General features: G+C 40.4%; 2 protein-coding genes across 2 annotated transcripts in view; one reads left to right on the forward strand and one right to left on the reverse strand.

Annotated features, from left to right (window-relative positions):
* LOC134803085 (uncharacterized) overlaps positions 1-11,851 on the forward strand; it is a 59,853-nt gene extending 48,002 nt beyond the window's left edge. The window contains exons 10-12 of the mRNA XM_063775792.1: positions 5,849-5,993; positions 8,790-8,893; positions 11,700-11,851. Of these exons, the coding sequence (XP_063631862.1) occupies positions 5,849-5,993; positions 8,790-8,893; positions 11,700-11,769 (319 nt within the window). The 3' untranslated portion in view covers positions 11,770-11,851. The remainder of the gene's footprint in view (positions 1-5,848; positions 5,994-8,789; positions 8,894-11,699) is intronic.
* A 3,845-nt stretch (positions 11,852-15,696) lies between these two features.
* Positions 15,697-21,715, reverse strand: LOC134803096 (UPF0669 protein C6orf120 homolog). Its single transcript, XM_063775805.1, has 4 exons — positions 21,429-21,715; positions 20,223-20,314; positions 19,234-19,356; positions 15,697-18,505 (listed from the first exon to the last, which is right to left on the reverse strand). The coding sequence occupies exons 1-4, from the start codon at positions 21,659-21,661 to the stop codon at positions 18,399-18,401; spliced, it is 555 nt and encodes a 184-aa protein (XP_063631875.1). The 5' UTR covers positions 21,662-21,715; the 3' UTR covers positions 15,697-18,398.

Raw genomic sequence — 21,715 nt, forward strand, 5'->3', positions numbered from 1 at the left:
TGTCAGAACACCATAACATTTTAGTTTATACAAGAGCAGGTCATGAACAACGAAGTCAAACGCTTTGGACATGTCGAAGAACAGAGCGGTTGTATAGCGATAATTATCGTACTGAGTAGTTGCTTCGCGTATCAAGTTGAAAACGGCAAGGGTGGTAGATTTAGATCTCAAGAAACCATGTTGTTCCGGTGTAATGACATTGAATTTATTAAAGAACTCACTAAGCCGCAAATACATTGCCTTCTCGAATATTTTGGATAATATTGGTATAATAAATATATATATATGCTTTTTTAAATATATATGGTTTTTATAGCGGCAACAGAAATACATCATCTGTGATAATTACAACGGTCTAGCTATCACGGTTCATGAGATACAGCCTGGTGACAGACAGACGTACAGAGGAGTCTTAGTAATAGGGTCCCGTTTTTACCCTTCGGGTACGTAACCATTGACGTATATCTCAGGACTGGCCTTATGGGCAATAAGAATGGGGCATGATAGGGGCCAGTAGATAGGGTATTAAAGGCACCAGTAGTCAGCCTTATAACTACTTTTTTAAGTTTGAACGTTCGGCATTTCTACATGATCAGTCGGATAATTAAACGAATCACATGGTTAGATCAATTGTTTATTATAGTTTCATAACAAAATATTTAAAAAAATAACAATCCTCTTTATAATATCTATAATTAAGTTTAAACTCAAAGTGGCACTTTTCTCCAGTAGTCAGCCTCCAAAATCCAGTAAGCAGCCTTCGTCTACCCAGTACTCAGCCTATAAACTATTCATAATAATGGGATCAAAATCAACGACATTATAATATTTATTATTTCTTATAAGTACATACAATTCTTATGAAACGAAATTTGTTGGCCATAGGCACTTAACTAAAACTGGGAATCGCAATATTTATTTTATAATAATTAATCCGTCAAAAAATCCGCGAGGTAAGTCAGGTAATTAGGGCGAGCGAAGCGAGCCCTATCACTATTCGACAAACTATGCATTCTTGTGGTACACTTTACGGAAAAACTACTGCACTGTTAGGTTTGAGATTTAACATAGTAATTTAAATTCATGTCTAGATGTGTTATCAAACATAAAAATATCATTTTATGAACTTAAAAAAATAAAATAATGTAATAACACTTTGTATTACTACTAGCGCCATCTGTTGGCAAATTATGAATTAACATTCGTGGTAATGTTAATTATTTATTACTCTAACTGCTCAAACAGATGGCGTTAGTAGTAGATAAATAAATAAATATTGGACATTGTTATACAAATTGACTAAGCCCCAGAAAAGCTCATTGTGGGTAATACTCAGACAACAATACCTATGTGGTGTTTTCAATTTCAATAATGTCGATGGCGCTTACGCCATTTAAGGGGTCATCCATTAATTACGTCACACGAATTTCTAGGTTTTTTGACCCCTCCCCCCTCCTTGTCACATTTGGTCACATTTGGCAAACCCCTCCCCCCTAGTGTGACGTCACATTTTTTCTACGAAATCGCCAAATCGAATTAAGTAAGTAGGTACCTAAGTATTATTAATATTTTATCAAAATATTTTTGACGATATAAATATTAGTAATTTTATAACCCAAAACTGCTTAGGAAAGAAAATTATACGAATAAAAACGATTATCGTTTTAAAAACTTGTTATTTAAATGTACAGCGAATAAAATAATTTAAATTAATTTTCGGTTACTGATGAAGTTAAAGTGACGTCACAATTTTTGTGACTCCCCCCTCCCCCATGTCACAACATGTCACATTTTCTTGACCCCTCCCTCCCCCTAAACGTGTGACGTAATTAATGGATGACCCCTAACAACGATGAATACAAAAGTGGGTTAAAATTTTGGATTCAGCTTCGCTTGATTTGATTCCCAATTTAGCAATTAAGTTTCTGTGAATACCTACTAGAACAATCAATCTTGCTGTATATTCACTGCGGAGGTCAATTGACTCGTATGTTTTGTGACGCTGTTGAACTGCGGGCTCAGCACGGTTCCATTTTTATCGACTATCACTATGCGCGTCCCTTTCGCACTTACATACTTGTTAGAACGTGACAGGCATGGTGACAAGGGATAAAAACGCGACCGTGCTAAGCCGCCTGATCAGTCATGTTGTGTTAGCAAACTTAAATCGGGTATTTTCAGTTCGAGAAACAGTTTTGGCGCCATTCATTTATTACGTATGACGATTTTGGGGTAGAGGGGGGTCGAACATATCTTATTTTTTCCATTTTTGGCAGCATATTCTTATTATTTCTTACATAGGGTGGGACGGGGTCATAAACTGGCAAAAAATGTCTTACGTAATTAATGAATGGCGCCTTTAGTGTTACTTTGCTTGGAACTGCTAAAATTGACAACATTTCATATTTTTAAGTGCTACTTTTTATTGTCTACATCGAAAAAACGCACTAATTTAAGGTACCCGTATTTTTTTTATTTTGCGTAAGTCCTATATTTTGGTCATAAAATCTATTTATATTGTTACTTGAAACAAAAGGGCGTATGTAACAAACGTCATTTGTGAGAATCGTGACGTCACGGATCTGTTTCATACACTGGAAAAAACGTTGAATTAATTTACGTTTGAGCATAGACAACAATGTGAACTGTTAGTAAACCATTGTCAAGTGTCACTGGTAGTGAAGTGACAATGACAATGACAATGTCAACCCAATCGGAAGTCATTTCTTTGCTTGTAGTGGCAGAACTGAAGCAGCTGGGTGACGTCAATTTCCGTTTTAACTATTTTTAGAGATTTTGAATACAAAAAATCGTAAAAAATATATAAACTATATTTTTTTGTAATCTACAGGAGCCCCTCTCGAAATGGTTTTCGATTTAGGGATATTGAAATTTTTGAAATGTTGTCAATTATAAATAAAGATCATATTAATACAAACTTCAGTTCAGTGACTTAGGGCCGATACATGACTGCAACTTGTATGGGAACTGCACGCCGACTGCACGCCAATTGCAACGTCGGCGTGCAGTGCAACAAAATGACCCAGAATCCTGGCAGTTCCTAGTGGAACTCAGGTTTGGTGCAACAAAGGCACATTGGTCATCCGACTCATCTTGATGAGCACTTAAGAGAGTAGTACCCAAGATAGAGCTGATGCTGAAACCTGGCAGTACCTAGTGGAGCTCGGGTTTGGTGCAACATATATAGACACAAGCTGTTTTGGACATCCGACTCGTCATGTGATCACTGGGTAGACCAGTACCCAAGATAGCTGATGCTGAACCCTGACAGTACCTAGTGGAGCTCGGGTTTTATACAACAGCACACGCTGTTTTGGTCATGCAACTCGTCTTGGTGAGTACTTAGGAAAGTAGTAACCAAGATAGAGCTGATGCTGATGTTGAACCTTGGCTGTACCTAGTGGAACTCAGGTTTGGTGCAACATAGGCACACGCTGTCTTAGTCAATCGACACGTCTTTATGAGCACTTGGAAGAGCAGTACCCAAGATAGAGCTGATGCTGAACCTTGGCTGTACCTAGTGGAACTCAGGTTTGATGCAATATAGACACACGCTGTGTTGGACATCCGACTCGTCATGATGATCACTTGGGAGAGCAGTACCCAAGATAGAGCTGATGCTGAACCCTGGCAGTACCTAGTGGAACTCAGGTTTGTTGCAACATAGGCACACGCTGTTTTGGTCATCCGACTCGTCTAGATGAGCACTTAGGGGAGTAGTACCCAAGATATAGCTGATGCTAAACCCTGGCTGTGCTTATTGGAACTCAGGTTTGGTGCAACATAGGCACACGCTGTTTTGGTCATCTGATTCGTCTTGATGAGCACTTAGGAAATTAGTACCCAAGATAGAGCTGATGCTGAACCCTGGCTGTACCTAGTGGAACTCAGGTTTGGTGCGACATAGGCACACGCTGTTTTGGTCGTCTGACACGTCTTAATGAGCACTTAGAAGAGCAGTACCCAAGATAGAGCTGATGCTGAACCCTGGCTGTACCTAGTGGAACTGTGTGTGTGTGTGTGTGTGTGTTTATGTGCGGAGCAGCGTGATTACCGCCAGTAGGTATCCAGACGGGATAGTTTTTCGCTCATTTGTGTGGAGTGGACGCAAAAATTAAATTCAAGGACATTGGCTCGCTGACCCAACATTAAGTATGTAGGAAAGCCAGTTCCTTCCTTACAAAAAGTACTGGGCGACTGAGTAGGATGTAATAAAAGCGCTTATGAAATTGTATATTACACACGTAATATTGGCAATTTGATTTTGTCGTCTGGACACGTTTTTAATGGACAAAGTAAAAGCTGTAACAGACAGGCGTACCGGACAGCAACCGGGGTCCGGTTAGTATATTTCTTTCTTGCTCTCACTTATAGTTGCGTTCTTAACGGACTTATTAAGTACCCACTCGATCGAACATGAAACAAGCCTTGGATTGGATCAAAGTACGTTTAGGGAGAAAAACTCCGCGAGCCCTTACAAAGCTCTGCTTTTTGCTAGTATATAATATGTTCCTAGTATTCGGTAAAAAATAATGAAACGAGTCTGTACAGATCTAATTATCATTAATAAACAAACATACATACATTTTACATAATACATATACCTAGCTACCAGGTAAAACAAACTATCATTCAATTACTACAGACTCTGTATAGGTAACGTCAAAAATATGTATACAGTTTTGAACCTTATTTCAATGAGATAGAGTTTAAAAATGTGGACATATTTTTGGCGGTGCCGTACCAAGCAAGGTCAATGGCTGAGTACTGGATCCGCGAAATCCAGTAGGTACTCAGCCGCATTAAAACGTTATTTCAAATGCGGCTGACTAACTGGGTTTTACTTTAAATTGACCAGGGCATGCCTAACTAAATTTGAAAATGTAAATTTAACGGTCCTAACGGTCGCATTGGTTCGAAAATATTAAATAAACGAATAACCCAAAGGTCAGCCGTGGGGGGCTGGGCACTGGATTTTTTGTAAAAAAGTGTTATCCAGTGACCAGCCTCCTCAATTTATAAGTTAAATATTGATATTTTCATTCAAACATAATGCAATATAATAGATAAACTAATAAATAAACCAATCATTAACAAAAAAAATAACTTTTAACATTAAACATAGTTTTTCTCACCTGTTAAGAGTACACCACGTGCAGTAAAAAATATGGCGGACATGACACTATTGCACTCGTCGCCAAACAGCTCCTGTATGAACGAGTATATTTCTTCCCCTCGTTCCCTCACCGCACCTGTCATGTGAAGTATTAGCCAATAAGGAATCAAAGCTCCTATTTGAGTCCTCGCGATTTGTTTAAACGAATATACCAGATATTTATGACCAATAAACGACTCAAAAGGCTGACCACTGGGCCCTGGCTGGCCACTGGTGCTGTTACCCTACAGCGGTGTGACACCGCTACAATGAGATTGGTTGATGAGTTCGCATCACGCGCGCGATTGGTCACAACTAGTTGCGTTAGGCTGCAAGATTGGTTCAAATTCATGAGTGACACCACTGAACTAGTACCATTTTTAGGGTTCCGTACCCAAAGGGTAAAACGGGACCCTATTACTAAGACTCCGCTGTCCGTCCGTCGGTCCGTCCGTCTGTCACCACGCTGTACCTCACGAACTGTGATAGCTAGACAGTTGAAATTTTCACAGATGATGTATTTCTGTTGCCGCTATAACAACAAATACTAAAAAGTACGGAACCCTCGGTGGGCGAGTCCGACTCGCACTTGTCCGGTTTTTTTAGTGCCCGTAAGGCCCGTCAATGTACGGAACCCTAAAAATTGACAGTTCCCTTCCCAATTGGTTCCAGGGCCCTCTGTATGCCCCGGACCCTGACCGCCACATCATGGGTGCTCCGGCAGCGCGTCAACGTAGCGTTTAAGAATGCACATGGTATCGTGGGTAACTCCAGCGGCTTCAAGACTGAAGTGGCCAAGGAAAATTACCAGGTCAAGGTAGGTTTCTCTACATAGTTGAAACCTGGAAGTTTACTTATTTCTCAAGGATCTATATCTGAATCCCTAAAGTATTTTCTCCTAGCTTTGCATTCCCTAATATTGTTTCTCATAATGATCAGTTGTCCTAACACTCGTATACCCTAATTTTGGTTTCCCTATTATTGATTACTTATCCTAATGTAATAACTAAGCATTATTTTTCTTTTTTGCGAGGGTTGCAGTTCTAACCTAACCCACTTTTGTGGCAGAAAGTTCTGACCTAACCATTTTTCAGAACCATTCATCATCATCATCATCATCTCAGCCATAAGACGTCCACTGCTAAACATAGACCTCCCCCTTGGACCTCCATTCGTACCAGTTGGAAGCGACCCGCATCCAGCGTCCTCCGACGACCTTAACAAGGTCGTCTGTCCATCTTGTGGGTGGACGTCCTACGCTGCGCTTGCTAGTCCGTGGTATCCACTCTAGCACTTTTCGACCCCGTCGGCCATCTTCTCTGCGTGCAATGTGGCCCGCCCATTGCCACTTCAGCTTGCTAATCCGGTGTGGGCTATGTCGGTGACTTTAGTTCGTCTACGGATCTCCTCATTTCTGATTCGATCACGCAGAGAAACTCCGAGCATAACCCTCTCCATAGCTCGTTGAGCTACTTTCAGTTTTGAGATGAGGCCGATAGTGAAAGACCACGTTCGGAGCCGTAAGTCATCACTGGTAACACACATTGATTAAAGACTTTCGTCTTGAGGCACTGAGTTATGTCGGATGAAAAGACATTACGTAGTTCCCCGAACGCTGCCCAACCGAGTTTGATTCGGCGGTTGACCTCTTTCTCGAAGTTGGACCTACCTAATTGGACTACTTGTCCTAGGTAGATGTACGAGTCAACAACTTCGAGTACCGAGTTCCCAACAGAGACTGGGATGGGCACAACATTGGCATTTGACATAAGTTTCGTCTTGTCCATGTTCATTTTCAAGCCCACCCGTTGTGAAACTCGGTTGAGGTCATCGAGCATCATGCTGAGTTCCTCCATCGACTTTGCCATGACTACGATATCGTCGGCAAACCGAAGGTGAGTGATGTATTCGCCGTTGATATTGATGCCAAGTCCTTGCCATTCCAGGAGCTTGAAGGCGTCTTCCATTACGGCAGTAAACAGTTTCGGAGAGATAACGTCTCCCTGCCTTACGCCTCTTCGCAATGGAATCGCCTTCGTGCTCTGCTCCTGTACTCGGACCGACATGGTGGCAACAACACAACCACTTCAACACTTCGATGTACCGATAGTCAATATGGCATCGCTGAAGAGACTCAAGCACCGCCCATGTTTCCACCGAATCGAAAGCTTTCTCATAGTCCACAAACGCTAAGCATAATGGCAAGTTATACTCTTCGGTCTTCTGTATAACTTGCCGCAGCGTATGGATGTGGTCTATGATACTATAGCCTTTTCGGAAACCGGCTTGTTCGGGAAGCTGGAAGTCATCAAGTCTATGTTCGAGACGGTTCGTGATGACCCTTGAAAACAGCTTATATTAGACATGGCTCAGAAGCGTGATGGGTCTGTAGTTCTTCAATAGGCTGTTATCACCTTTTTTGAAAAACAGCACCACCTCGCCTCTATTCCATGTTTCAGGCGTTTTTTTTGGCGTTCAGAACCATTACATTATGGAAAAAAATAATCGTTATGATGACAATTGATCGTTAGGGCATGTGCCCATTAGGACAAATCAGTTAGGTCAAGTGACTTTAGGACAAACGTTCATTCATAAGAACACCCAGTTCTCAAGGGGCCGTCCATTATAGGGGGTATTACTGCAATGTTCTGCCGCCAGAGTGCAGCACTAGCGCCTATTGTAAACCATAGACATGCATAGAATAACTTATACGTACTGCGCCTTAAATTAAACTGTTTTTGACAAGTTTTCAAAGATAACAATACTACTAGGGTAATTCGCCAGTTTTAGTAATTGGCCGCCAAATGAATTATATTCACGTATCGTCAGGTGACAAGCAACAGTCACTAATTACTAAAATAAATATTAAACAAGAAACAACCTTATTTAAGTACTAATATGGTTCAATATGGCTATGAACTTGTAGTGGTAATTAGTGAGTTTTGCTTGTCACCTGACGGTATAGTATCGTCGGGTGACAAGCAAAACTCACTAAGTACTATCAACAAAATTAAAGTAAGGGGTCATCCATTAATTACATCATATGTTTAGGGGGAGGGAGAGGTCAAGAAAATGTGACATGTTGTGACAAGGGGGAGGGGGGGGTCATAAACTTTGTGACGTCACTTTAACTTCATCAGTTACCGAAAATGTATTTAAATTATTTTATACGCTAATTATCATTTAAATAACAAGGTTTTCAAACGATAATCGTTTTTCTTCGTTTAATTTAATTTTTAATCAGTTTTGGGTTATAAAATTACTAATATTTCTTTTGTCAAAAATATTTTGATAAAATATTAAATAAATATTTGCCGATTTCGTTGAAGAAATGTGACGTCACACCAGGGGGGAGGGGTTTGCCAAATGTGACCAAGTGTGACAAGGAGGGGGGGGGGGGAGGGGTAAAAAAAACCTTGAAATTCGTGTGACGTAATTAATGGATGACCCCTAACAATGCACTTTATTACACATGTAACACGGTTTATTGTCCAATAATTTCAATGATGTTAGTTAGTGACTTTTGCTTGTCACCCGACGATATAAACAGAGTTCATTTTAGTATAAGGTTTCAATAACTGGCCAGCTTGCGAATTACCCTGTGTGTTTACAGATAGCAGTTGGCCCGGGACACGGGATCTATGAGGCGTCGATGACATATCGCGTCAACGAGGACAAATTCACGATACACACGAAGGACATATCGAGGACCAACCCGTAAGTGGTATAACCAGGGGAAACTCCTGACTTCGGCCAAACTCGGCTCCGTTCGGCTCAGCATTGCTGCGAGCGATTATTAGGGTTGACACAACTTGACGTCACTTTGCGTGCACGACCACTGATAAGATAATGGCTTGAATTTTGACAACCCTAAATAGCCGAAAGGGATAGTGCCATACATTAGAAAGGGACAGCATGATTCGACCCTGAACCGCTGTCAAACTTCGTTTTTGCAGGAAGTTTCCTTTGTCTACGGTAGTACTATTATTTATTCTGTGGTATAACTACGCTGCCACCAGAGATGTGCGAGGGTGCGTAGTGAGCATAGCATAGCGAGGTACAATAATATAGAGAGGACACGGGGGAGGGGCCAAATGACCGAACGAGATACACTTATAGAACTTTCAGTAGGAGTAGCAGAGAAAGCGGTACTATTGCTTGTCCTTGTTACAGTCTCACTTTTTGTTTGTGCCCCACCATAAATTTAGTATGGGTTAGGGTGGGCAACAAATAACCCGACCGAATTACGTAGATTGTTTTTGGTATTGTCGCATTGCGTATGTTTTGTCCCTCACGGAGGCACGCACACACCACTTCTATAGGATGCTAGCTTCTATGGAGCATAGAGAAATACAAGTACGGAAAGAGTGCTAACTCCATCCATACGTCAGTTTTCTTACCAAAACGCGAGTTATTTCGTAGTCGACATCTAGCGTCAAGTAGTGGATTTATCAGTACCGCTACTTGACAACAGATGTCACTAAAGTCGCTACTGACGAAAAATATATTGCTAAAACAAAATAATTTACAACAAATATAACCCGAAGGAGTGTTATAATATTAGTTGAAAATCGTTGAGCATTAAAGTTTTCGTTCGTCGCGACATCTATTGTCAACTAGCAGTACTGATAAATTCCGTTACTTGACGCTATATGTCGACTACGAAATAACTCGTGTTTTGGTAAGTAAACTGATGTATGGAGTTACCTGTACGGTTACCATCAGTTTCTCACTGACATAAACGCCGTCGAGAACGTAATTTACTTTCTATACGTCCCGTTTGCACTAATATGCGAGTGCGAGCGAGATGTATAGAAAGTAAATTACGTTCTCGACGGCGTTTATGTCAGTGAGAAACTGATGGTAACCGTACAGGTGGTGGTACTCTTTCTTAACTTATCTTTCTCTATGGTGGTCAAGTGACAATAGATGTAGCACCGACCGGAAAGTATAATGCTCAACAACATAAGACTTTCCGGTCGGTGCTACATCTATTGTCACTTAACAGTACTACTACTGCTACTTAGCAGTGCTGATAATTCCGCTACTCGATGCTAGATGTCGACTATGAAAATATTAGTCTTTTTGGTCCCAAAACTGATGTATGGAGTGAGCACTCTTGTCTTACTATATTTCTTTATGGTACTTTATAGGGACAGTGGACGTTGGGGGGTCTGCCATCTTGTGGCCTAAATCGGAAACTTAAACTTGACATTCACACTTTGCGCCAATAATCAAGGGGCTCCTGTACTGTCCTGTGTGTGTGTGTGAGGGGGGGGGGGGGGGGTCCCTTTGGTTCCCATAAAGTTTTAAGTCATAATGTATTGTTTGTCATATTATCGTTAGTCATAAAACTGAAACTGTTAATTTTTCAGGATTTTCGTAAGGTTATTCTATAGATAGGTTAGGTTAGGTTAGGTTTGTTTTATGGCAATCCTGAATACTTAGGGGTCATCCATTAATTACGTCACACGAATTTCTAGGTTTTTTTACCCCTCCACCCCTCCTTGTCAGACTTGGTCACATTTGGCAAACCCCTCCCCCCTGGTGTGACGTCACAATTCTTCAACGAAATGGGCAAATATTTATTTAATATTTTATCAAAATATTTTTGACAAAAGAAATATTAGTGATTAAGAAATAACCCAAAACTGATTAAGAAATAAAATTAAACGAATAAAAACGATTATCGTTTAAAAACCTTGTTATTTAAATGATAATTAGCGTATAAAATAATTTAAATACATTTTCGGTTACTGATGAAGTTAAAGTGACGTCACAAAGTTTATGACTCCCCCCTCCCCCTTGTCACAACATGTCACATTTTCTTGACCCCTCCCTCTCCCCCTAAACGTGTGATGTAATTAATGGATGACCCCTTACGCGTTTCTGAGATAACCAATTATGACTAACGAAAATACATTATGACTTAAAACTATTTGGGAAACAATAGAGACCCGTGTGTGTGTCTATAAAAGATTAATAAATGGAGAAAGAGAATTAGCATTTGACGATAGGCTAAAGGTATGGTACTATCTTTTCGAGCGACGGCGCCATACCTTTGGCCTACTCTCGAGTAGATGGCGATACTTTTTGACATTTAACAAATATAACACGTATCAGTGTAAGAATAAGGATCAAAGTCAAATAGCGTTCTAAAAGTGTTAAATGTTAAATAACAGTAAATGTACTCATACATAATTTACTTTGACAATATTCCTCTAGCCTCCTAAGGCCCAAGGTCCTACCTATAGTACATCATCAGTTCGATGAAATTTAAATCCTATTCAATTGGAACAGAGTCGCTTTTGCTTTGTTTCGTTCCATTTTCCAACAATGCAAAATCAACTCTATTTCCTACTAAATGTCAGTAGCAAATTTTGGATTTTACATTTGTATGGCTTAGGAGGCTAGTCTAAATTCTCTTTGATATGGATCTGTACTTTTCTTATTTTCTCCTGACTTTGTGATCAAGCGCCATCTACCGTCGAGTGGTCTCACTAATGTTGTCCTTGTCTAACAGTTACAGGAGCGAGCCGGACTGCATCAGCAAGACTCATCCGCACCTGAACCCCTACTGCTACTGCCGCTGACATCCGCCAGAGAAACATAGTAAAGGCTGACCGGGAATATATCGTCAGGTGACAAGCAAAACTCACTAATTACTACCACAAGTTAATACCTAAATAACGTTGATTTCTGTTTAATATTTTTTTAGTAATTAGTGAGTTTTGCTTGTCACCCGACGATATCGAGTTTGTCAGTTAAATAAGAACTACGCCCGTCACATATAGTTCTAATTTCAAAAACCCATTTGCACGACTTATCGGGTTTTACCGCCCACCCCTCGATATGAGCACGCGCCATGTTGCGGAATTTCACTGGAACGAATTTTTTCATACTATACTGAACTGTCTGTCACCCTATACATGAGAATAACATCGCCCTCTTGACAATGATCATATCGTCGGCAGGCGTGGCTCACTTCGCGATTTCGTCGCTTTACTACAGGTAGCTAAAAGTACATCCGTTCCACACCAATTTTGGTGGCTAGCCATAAGTCGCGCGTGGCGCTGTCGCCACCTAGCGGCCATCTGTACCTAGTATTTAATCTGTGTCGTCGGGTGACAAGCTAAAGGCACTAAGTACCACCACAACTTCATGCCATAGTGAACCATATTAGTACTAAGAGAAGGTCGATTTTTGTTTACATTTCTTTTAGTAATTAGTGTCTTTTGCTTGTCACCTGACGATATATAATATTACTGGGGGCCGATTTTTGAAATTCGACCGCTCGATTTCGTGTATTTCGTTCATTAATATCTCCACTACTAGGCATTTAAATTATACTAATAGAATTGAAAACGAGTGGTCAATACCACAAGATTCCCAATTTCTATCGCTCGAATTTCAAAAATTAGCAGTTCGCCGTTTTCCACCGATTTTCGAGTGACGAAATCGAGCGATAGAAATTCAAAAATCTGCCCCCTGGTCAGACATAGCTATAGGGGGTCATCCATTAATTACATCACACGTTTAGGGGGAGGGAGGGGGTCAAGAAAATGTGACATGTTGTGACAAGGGGGAGGGGGAGTCATAAACTTTGTGACGTCACTTTATCTTCATCAGTACCCGAAAATGTATTTAAATTATTTTATACGCTAATTATCATTTAAATAACAAGGTTTTGAAACGATAATCGTTTTTATTCGTTTAATTTTATTTCTTAATCAGTTTTGGGTTATAAAATTACTAATATTTCTTTTGTCAAAAATATTTTGGACCCCCAAATACCCCCAATACCCCAAATGGTGGGAAAATGCCGATGACAGGGTTGAGTGGAAAAAACGAGGGGAGGCCTTTGCCCAGCAGTGGGACACCAAAGTAGGCTAGGGAAAAAAAAAATTTGATAAAATATTAAATAAATATTTGCCGATTTCGTTGAAGAAATGTGACGTCACACCAGGGGGGGGAGGGGTTGCCAAATGTGACCAAGTGTGACAAGGAGGGAGAGGGGTAAAAAAACCTAGAAATTCGTGTGACGTAATTAATGGATGACCCCTAATGAACCATAATAGTACTATATAATAAGGTCCATTTTTGTTTAAATTGTTTTTAGTAATTAGTGACTTTGGCTTGTCACCTGACGATATGCAAAGTTTATGTATTTTATGATGAAATAATAAAAAAATATAAAAAAGATGCGCTTTTCATATTGTTTTTCGTCCATTGACCCACCTGTGAAATAGTTTTTTTTAGGGTTCCGTACCCAAAGGGTAAAACGGGACGCTATAACTAAGACTCCGCTGTCCGTCCGTCCGTCCGTCTATCACCAGGCTGTATCTCACGAACCGTGATAGATAGACAGTTGAAATTTTCGCAGATGTATTTCTGTTGCCGCTATAACAACAAATACTAAGAAGTACGGAACCCTCGGTGGGCGAGTCCGACTCGCACTTGTCCGGTTTTTTATATTTACTTTTGACTTTGTCACCTAAACGGAAAAATGTGACCATTTGCCGTTTATTTGATAAAGCAAAAAATAAGCAAAATAAAACTATTATGCGACAAAGACCAAAAGTTGGGGAATCAGTAGGACAATAATATAAAATAAATATACTGATATATACCCATAAATTCATTGGTTTATTAAAAAACACAATTCCCATATGATGACACACAGATAAATACTCTTACCGGGATTCGAACCCAACACCCTTGCCTTGGTGGACAGTGAACGTGTTAACCCTTTACCAGGCTAAGGCAGTGGTGAGACACTCGTGACTTCGGGCAAACTCGGCTCCGTTCGGCTCAGCATTGCTCCGAGCAATTATCAGGGTTGGCACCACTTGATGTCCTTTTACGTGCATGACCACAGATAAGATAATCACTTGAATTTTGACAACCCTAAATAGCCGAAAGGGATAGTGCCATATATTAGAAAGGGATAACATGATTCGTCCCTGAATCGCTGTCAAACATCGGTTTTGTAGGAAGTGTCCTTTCTGTACGGTAGTACTATTATTTATTCTAAGGGATATATATTTCCCGCATGCGGCACTTCAAACATGTATTCTATTTTCGATCAGTAAGGCTCACTTGCACCATCCCACTAACCCGGAGTTAAGCGGTTAAACCGTTAACCTAGTGTCAAAATGTATTGGTAACCATGCTAACTCCAAGTTTAACCGGTTAACCCCGGGCAGGCGTGGCTCACTCCGCGATTTCGTCGCTTTGCTATAGGTAGCTACAAGTACATCCGTTCCACACCAATTTTGGTGGCTAGCCATAAGCCGCGCGTGGCGCTGTCGCTGTCGCCACCTAGCGGCCATATCTGTCCTGATCTTAACAGAGCGCTTTGTTAGAGAGTGAGTCTTCTGTACCTAGTACTATTATTTATTCTGTGCCCCGGGTTAGTAAAATGGTGCAAGTGGGCCTAAGACTGTCATTCGATTGTCATTTTCGAACTGCCAGCCTGGTAAAGGGTTAAAAACAGCAGAAACAGGAAATATTCTAAATACAATACAATAGGAAATATTACGCAAAACTGCGTAGAGGGCGTCACTAGGCCAATCACATGGCCTACCGTGAAACACGACAGTCGAATGTTCGGTTTCTGCCTCTCTTTCACTCTTGCTTATTCGATCGATAGAGAGGCAGATAAAGAAATTTCGATTTTCGCGTTTCGCGGTAGACCACCTGTAAACAAACCGCCTTGATGCATCAATGTCATAGTGAAAACTTGTCAAAAGACTGTCCAGTATGTTTAAGCATAGATAAAAAATACATATACATATATTGCTCACTCCATACATCAGTTTTGGTACCAAAAAGACTAATATTTTCATAGTCGACATCTAGCATCGAGTAGCGGAATTATCAGCCCTGCTAAGTAGCAGTAGTAGTACTGTTAAGTGACAATAGATGTAGCACCGACCGGAAACTCTAATCTCAACAACATAAGACTTTCCGGTCGGTGCTACATCTATTGTCACTTGACAGTACTACTACTACTTAGCAAATTAGTGCTGCACTCTGGTGGCAGAACATTGCAGTAATACTCCCTATTCTGCGAATAAATTAAAAAAAATATTATTTTGTCAAATAATTTAATGACTAGAACAAAGTGCGCGAACAGAAAAATCTAGGTACGTCTAGGTACTATTCGAGACGATTCTAACAAACCCAAACTAATGAGATTGCATTGTATCATATAGCCTATCTACTATCTACCTTCCGCCTCCATCATCAGATCAGCTCGATGTGATCATAACATCTAGAGCCCTATAAGGCCATCCATTAATTACATCACACGAATTTATAGGTTTTTTGACCTCGCCCCCTCCCCCCATTGTCACATTTGGTCACATTTGGCATGATTATCGTTCCATAAACTTGTTATATAACTGTACAGCAAATTAAATAAGTTGGAGTGACGTCACAATGTTTGTGACTCCCCCTCCCCCCTGTAACAACATGTCACATTTTCTGGACCCCCTCCCCTCCCTAAACGTGTGATGTAATTAATGGATGACCCCTAAAATGTCAAAAAGTTGATTTAATTTAGCTTCCAAGTATGACCAACTAACATAAAAATACATATTAACAAGGCACGTTAAATTGCTTGTAAAATAAATACTTAACTAATAAACGGAGGAGTACAGGAGTGTACAGGTTTTTAAAAGGTCGGCAACGCGCATGTAACACCTCTGGTATGCTCGTTTGCCACCGATGTGTTATAAAAATTTTTTTAAAACCGGTCGAGTGTCGGATCGGATGCGTCGGACCACGCATAATGAAAATGGTTCCGTTTTTTGCCATTTTGGATTCTAATTAATTAATTATCACTACACCTTATAAAACAAAGTCCCCCGCCGCGTCTGTCTGTGTGTACGTATGTTCGCGACTCAAAAACTACTGAACGGATTCTCATGCGGTTTTCGCCTATTAATAGAGAGATTCTTGACGAATGCCGAGGTGTAAAATTTGTTAAGGTTTTGTGTAACAGGTGCGAAGCCGGGGCGGGTCGCTAGTCGTTAACATATAACCTCAGAGCATTCTAATAACTGGAGTGACCATCAAGAGCTTACCCCTCTGCCGAAAAACTTACACAATTGTGCACACTTTTGTATGGATTGACATGGCTATTTGTACGTTACGTACAAATCATGTAGAAATAGCAATTTAGCAATACATTTGACGTCCCCTCCCCCGCAAAAATCGGCAGACTGTTTCGTAAAGAAACTGACAGCGATGACATCTCCAGTTACTAAATGTTCTAAGCATACATAAACTAGGAAGGACTTTGGAGCAATTATTTCATGAAACCGATGCTGCCAAAAATACAGGAGTGCGGGGGATGAGGTGAGCGAGGTCCCGTGCCGTGATTGGTCCGTTCAAAGACACGGACGTCACACAAAGACACTTTCGACTCGAACATGGAGTAAAACTACCGTATATGTGGCAGAGGGGGTAGAGCTACTATGATCAGTCTGGAGGATGTCTTGTCTGTGGTGTGTACGTATGTTCGCGACTCAAAAGCTACTGAACGGATTCTCATGCGGTTTTCGCCTATCAATAGAGAGATTCTTGAGGAATGCCGAGGTGGATAATTTGTTAAGGTTTTGTGTAACAGACCGCGGGCCAGGAGCAAATATCGTCAGTCATCGCCTCCCGCTTGATACTTTGCCAGACGATAGTTTAGCTAATATCATGAATTAAAAAAATAGTCAGCAGGTTGTATCGCGGTGGAAAGACCGTCAGTTGATCACATGAACATGTAAAAAAATTTTTTTTTCAGTCATCGCCTCCCGATTGATACTTTGCCAGATGATAGTTGAGATGCTATTATAAATAAAAAAACCGTCAGCCGGTTGTATAGCGGTGGAAAGACCGTCAGCTACTTGCATAAACATGTAAAAAATACGCACCTACCATTTATAATACACGAGTTATCGCTCGGGAGGCGATTGGTCATGAAAATCTGTTCGTGGCTCACGGTCCATTACAGGTGCGAAGCCGGGACGGGTCGCTAGTCGTTAACATATAACCTTAAAGCATTTAATAACTGGAGTGACCATCAAGAGCTTACCCCTCTGCCGAAAACTTACACAATTGTGCAAACTTTTGTATGGATTGACATGGCTATTTGTACGTTACGTACAAATCATGTAGAAATAGCAATTTAGCAATACATTTGACGTCCCCTCCCCTGCAAAAATCGGCAGACTGTTTCGTAAAGAAAATGACAGCGGTGACATCTCCAGTTACTAAATCGTCAGGTGACAAGCAAAACTCACTAATTACCGTCATAGCCATAGTGAACCATATGAGTACTCAAATAAGGTTGATTTTTGTTTGATAATTTTTTAGTAGTTAGTGACTTTGCTTGTCACCCGACGAAATGTTCTAAACATATAACAGTCGGTCTTAGTGATGGGTCAAATCGAAAAATTTTCAAACCGAATAAGTCGACTCCGATTTAAACCCAAATCGGTTTGCAAACCGATTTGGCCAAGTCGATTTAACTTCTATTTTTTAATTATCAGTAGTTCAAACCGCTCCGTAGTCGCTTGGTTTTGAGTTGAAGAAATCGAATTGTAAATTTTACGGTTTGTTCGACCCTTAGAATCCTTAGAATAACACGACAGCAAATCTTTTGACTTAAAACTTTTGTAATATTTTTTTACTTTCCGTTGCGCGGTAGATCAAAATGTCATTAATTGCTAAAGATAAAAGGGGAAAGCACTATACGAGCAAGCTGGAAAGAGCGTGCAGTCTCGTGCGATTCCGTGAGTCATTGCCGCGAATTCGTTCAGTTAGCAAATCAACGCGGCGCAAAACTGGCAAACCGATCCAAGTAAACCGCCAAATCGATCTCTTTAAGCCTATGCGAAATTGAACCTTACTACTTGAACCATAAGTTTCATTTTACTTTACCTGTAGATACCAAGGTTCGACTTGACTCGACTCAATAATGACGGCAATGTGCATGGCAACATTTTTCTTCGTGGTTTGAAGTCGATTCGTGTACATTTTATTATGCCTCAATATGTCCAACGAAAGTGACGCAGCAACAAATCGGAAAGGGTGCGCTTAGAGCGGGTGAACGTATCTTAAGTCGATTTACGGAACACTCAAGTCGATTTAGTCGACTTCAGACCTAAATCGGTTTGAACCGATTTGTGAAGTCGAATCGTAACATCGCTAGTCGGTCTAACTCCTACAACACAAACATGTCAAAGATCATGTCGAGTATGCTCAGCAGCTTCAGGAAGCGGGGCTTGCCCTCCTCCTCGCCTTTACGTTTCTCGCGACGCTTTTCCACTTCTGCAACCATAAATAGGGTTACTTTATTACTTAGGGTCATAGAGAAATAAGTTAGGATAGAGTGCTAACTATGGTAACTAAGTATGGGAGTAAGCCCGCAATGTGGATTGAATTTTTCCTAAAAAACGCTATCTTAATATTTTTAAAATACAATTACCTACTAAAAACATTTGATAAGAAAAAAATACATTATTTACACTTATAGTTCGTTTTTTTTAGCATTAGAAAGAAAGTAAACGATATTGACATGTATTTTAATTGAAAAACGCTTTTTAAAAATCAGTAACTATTACTTATGAAAGCAGAAGGATATAAATGATCGTATTAGATTCATAATTGTTACATATTTGCCGTGACTTATTTTTAAAACGTGTTTTTCAATAAAAAGACACATCAAGATTGTTACCTTATTTCTAAAAACGAACTATTTAATAACAAAACTTCCGTGAGACACAGACATATTAAATATAGTAAAAACGGGTCACTCACGTATTTTAAGTCGAAAAACGCTCGACATGTTTCACTCCGCCGTCTGCCTGCGGGTATCTTCGTCCGCGCCGGTCCGTCACCGTAAACGCAAGCTTCTGATGACACTCCTCGGTACGGAGTGAAACATGTCGAGCGTTTTCCGACTTAAAAAACGTGAGTGACCCGTTTTTACTATATTTAATATAAAAACGAACTACCTATATACTGGCAACCAAATCCCTGGTTATAAAGTGACTGACCTGTTCTCTCATGCGGCCTTGCGTCCTCAAGGAAAGCGTGAGAGCGTGGTGCTGGAGCCGTCAGGAACACTTGGATGCTGTACTCGGACTGAGCGTGCGACCAGTGCCCGAACACACCGATACCTACAAACAAACAAATATAAATATATGACCCACAGCAAACGACGCTCAACAGTTCACAACCAACCTTGTGTCAACTGTAAAAATATGGGTGTAGCCAACTTATTCAAAAATATGTCCCACGTTCTTAATTCGCTGCCATAAGATCTATGGGACATATTTTCGAGATGATTTGTGCACCCATATATTTTTACAGTTGACTGTACCCAGTGGCGTAGCTAGCATGGGTGGCACCCGGTGCGAATTTTGCGGGTGTCACCCATGTGTCACCCAAAAATTCAATCAAAATTGTAAAATATATTTAAAAAGAGTAATTGTAATTTATGTTAAATAGCTCAGGATTTACTCCATCGCTTTCGTTTTACGAATTTTTATAGGTGGCACTACTGATCACGGTCGGGTGTCACCCCTAAATGGGTGACACCTGGGGTGGACCGTTAAGTTAACGGAAGTTAACAAGTCCGTTACAGGTTTTTAAAGTTAACTTAAAAGTTAATCCGTTACTCGAAAACTTAACTTCGTTAATTAACGATTAACGGATTAACGAGTTAATGCCCAGCTATGTAGAAAACACCCACGACTCAGAAACACCTTAGGAACAAATATCCGTACTTGTCACACAAATAAATGCCCTTACTGAGGTTTGAACTCAAGACCATCAGCTGCATAGGCAGGGTCACTAAGGACTGATTTAGACGGCGCGCGATCTCGCATGCGATTTTAGTTACATTGCGGACTGTTGGTTACGTCCAAATCAACCGACTGATCAAAACCTGCAATGTAATGAAACTCGCATGCGAGTTCTCGCATCGTCTAAATGAGCCCTAAGGCTAGGGAAGCCATTTCATCAAATTTATGGAGATACTAACCCACAGGGCGCGGGAAGTCAGCGGGTATGTTGACCAGATCAGGGCCACAGGTCACCGAGCTGAAGTTGTTCCGATCCGTCTCATAACTTGGCCTGAAATTATGAAAATATAAATAAATGATAATTAAATAGTGATCGATCTTACACACAAATTGACCTATACGACAGCTCAAGCTAAGCTTATGGTGGGTCATCATCATCAATGTTTAAGAGCTATGCTCTTGTCGGTGGAGTAATCGTCACTCTTCTCTTTGCTGGGCCAGTCTTTTAACTCCCTCGTACAACAAGACAGAAAATATTTTATTTGGGTCAGATATGTGAGCCTGGGCCTTCCTGTGCGTCTTTTCCCCTCAATCTTGCCCTCCAGGATGTTAATTAAAACCAAAATATTACTTTGCTAATCCGCGAAAAGATAACGTGCTAGTCGTTATCTTTTCGCGGATTAGCAAAGTAATATTTTGGTTTTAATTAGTATGGATTTCCGCAAAGTAACGCCTGATTCTATTCACTACTCCAGGATGTTTAAAAAGAATCTGTTGTGCCCTATCAGGTGGCCAACCATCTTGCCCCTTCTGTTAGCTATTGTGTCTAACAGACTTCTCTTCTCTCCTGCCATGCTCAGTACCTTTTCGTTCGTTCGTAATGGTGGGTACTAGACAACAATATGGGGCATTATCTATGAAAAGGGACCTTATTGTAGATGGCGCTTACGCCATTATTAACAATGCTCCGATATAAATACATTGCCGCACGATGCTGTGCGGCGTATGCGCCATCGACAATAAGGTCCCTTTTCATAGATAATGCCCCATATATATAATAGATAGACATAGATAAATACTTAAATACATAGAAAACATCCATAACTCAGGAAGAAATATCTGTGTTCATACATAAATAAATGCCTTTACCAGGATTCGAACACGGGATCTCCTGCTTTGTACGCAGGGTCTCTACCGACTAGGCTAGGAAACTGTTAGGTCACGCTCAAGATAAATTAATCAGGGAAAAACGCAATTAACCACTGCAAAGACTAGATATTTCTTTCTACTGTTGTGAGGTTTATAGAAACTACAAAATGGTTAAAATAGTATGTAAATCCTTACTATGTAGAAAAATCTAGTCATATCCAGAAATTTACATCGTAAAAACAGCTACGTTTTGTTCAATGTTTTTTCATCTTTAACTGCAAATTTGCGCTACAAACCTGATTGTATCAGCAACATAAAGGTCCGCGTCGCCTGTTAGAGACGTCAGTTCCACCAGCAGCGGCCCTATATGCCCCAACTGCCAATATGAAAAATTGCCAGCACCCACCGAACCTACTACCGTATCTAATAGCACTTTATCAGACTCTATTTGAACATATCCTGATAAAAGTGAGGATATAGTTGATATACATATAATTCCTAATAACACTAATATAAATTCACGACGCATTTCTACAGGAAATGAAGAAAATTGTATAATAACATCAATAACGATGCGAGAGGA

The sequence above is a fragment of the Cydia splendana genome, chromosome 26, assembly GCF_910591565.1.
Source record: "Cydia splendana chromosome 26, ilCydSple1.2, whole genome shotgun sequence".
Lineage (NCBI taxonomy): Eukaryota > Metazoa > Arthropoda > Insecta > Lepidoptera > Tortricidae > Cydia > Cydia splendana.

Coding starts and splice junctions, on each gene's coding strand:
- LOC134803096 (XM_063775805.1), bottom strand. CDS start 21,661: ATGCGTCGTGAATTTATATTAGTGTTATTAGGAATTATATGTATATCA. Junction 20,315..21,428: donor TATGTTGCTGATACAATCAG/GTTTGTAGCGCA, acceptor TCATAATTTCAG/GCCAAGTTATGAGACGGATC. Junction 18,506..19,233: donor AAGGCCGCATGAGAGAACAG/GTCAGTCACTTT, acceptor TTATGGTTGCAG/AAGTGGAAAAGCGTCGCGAG.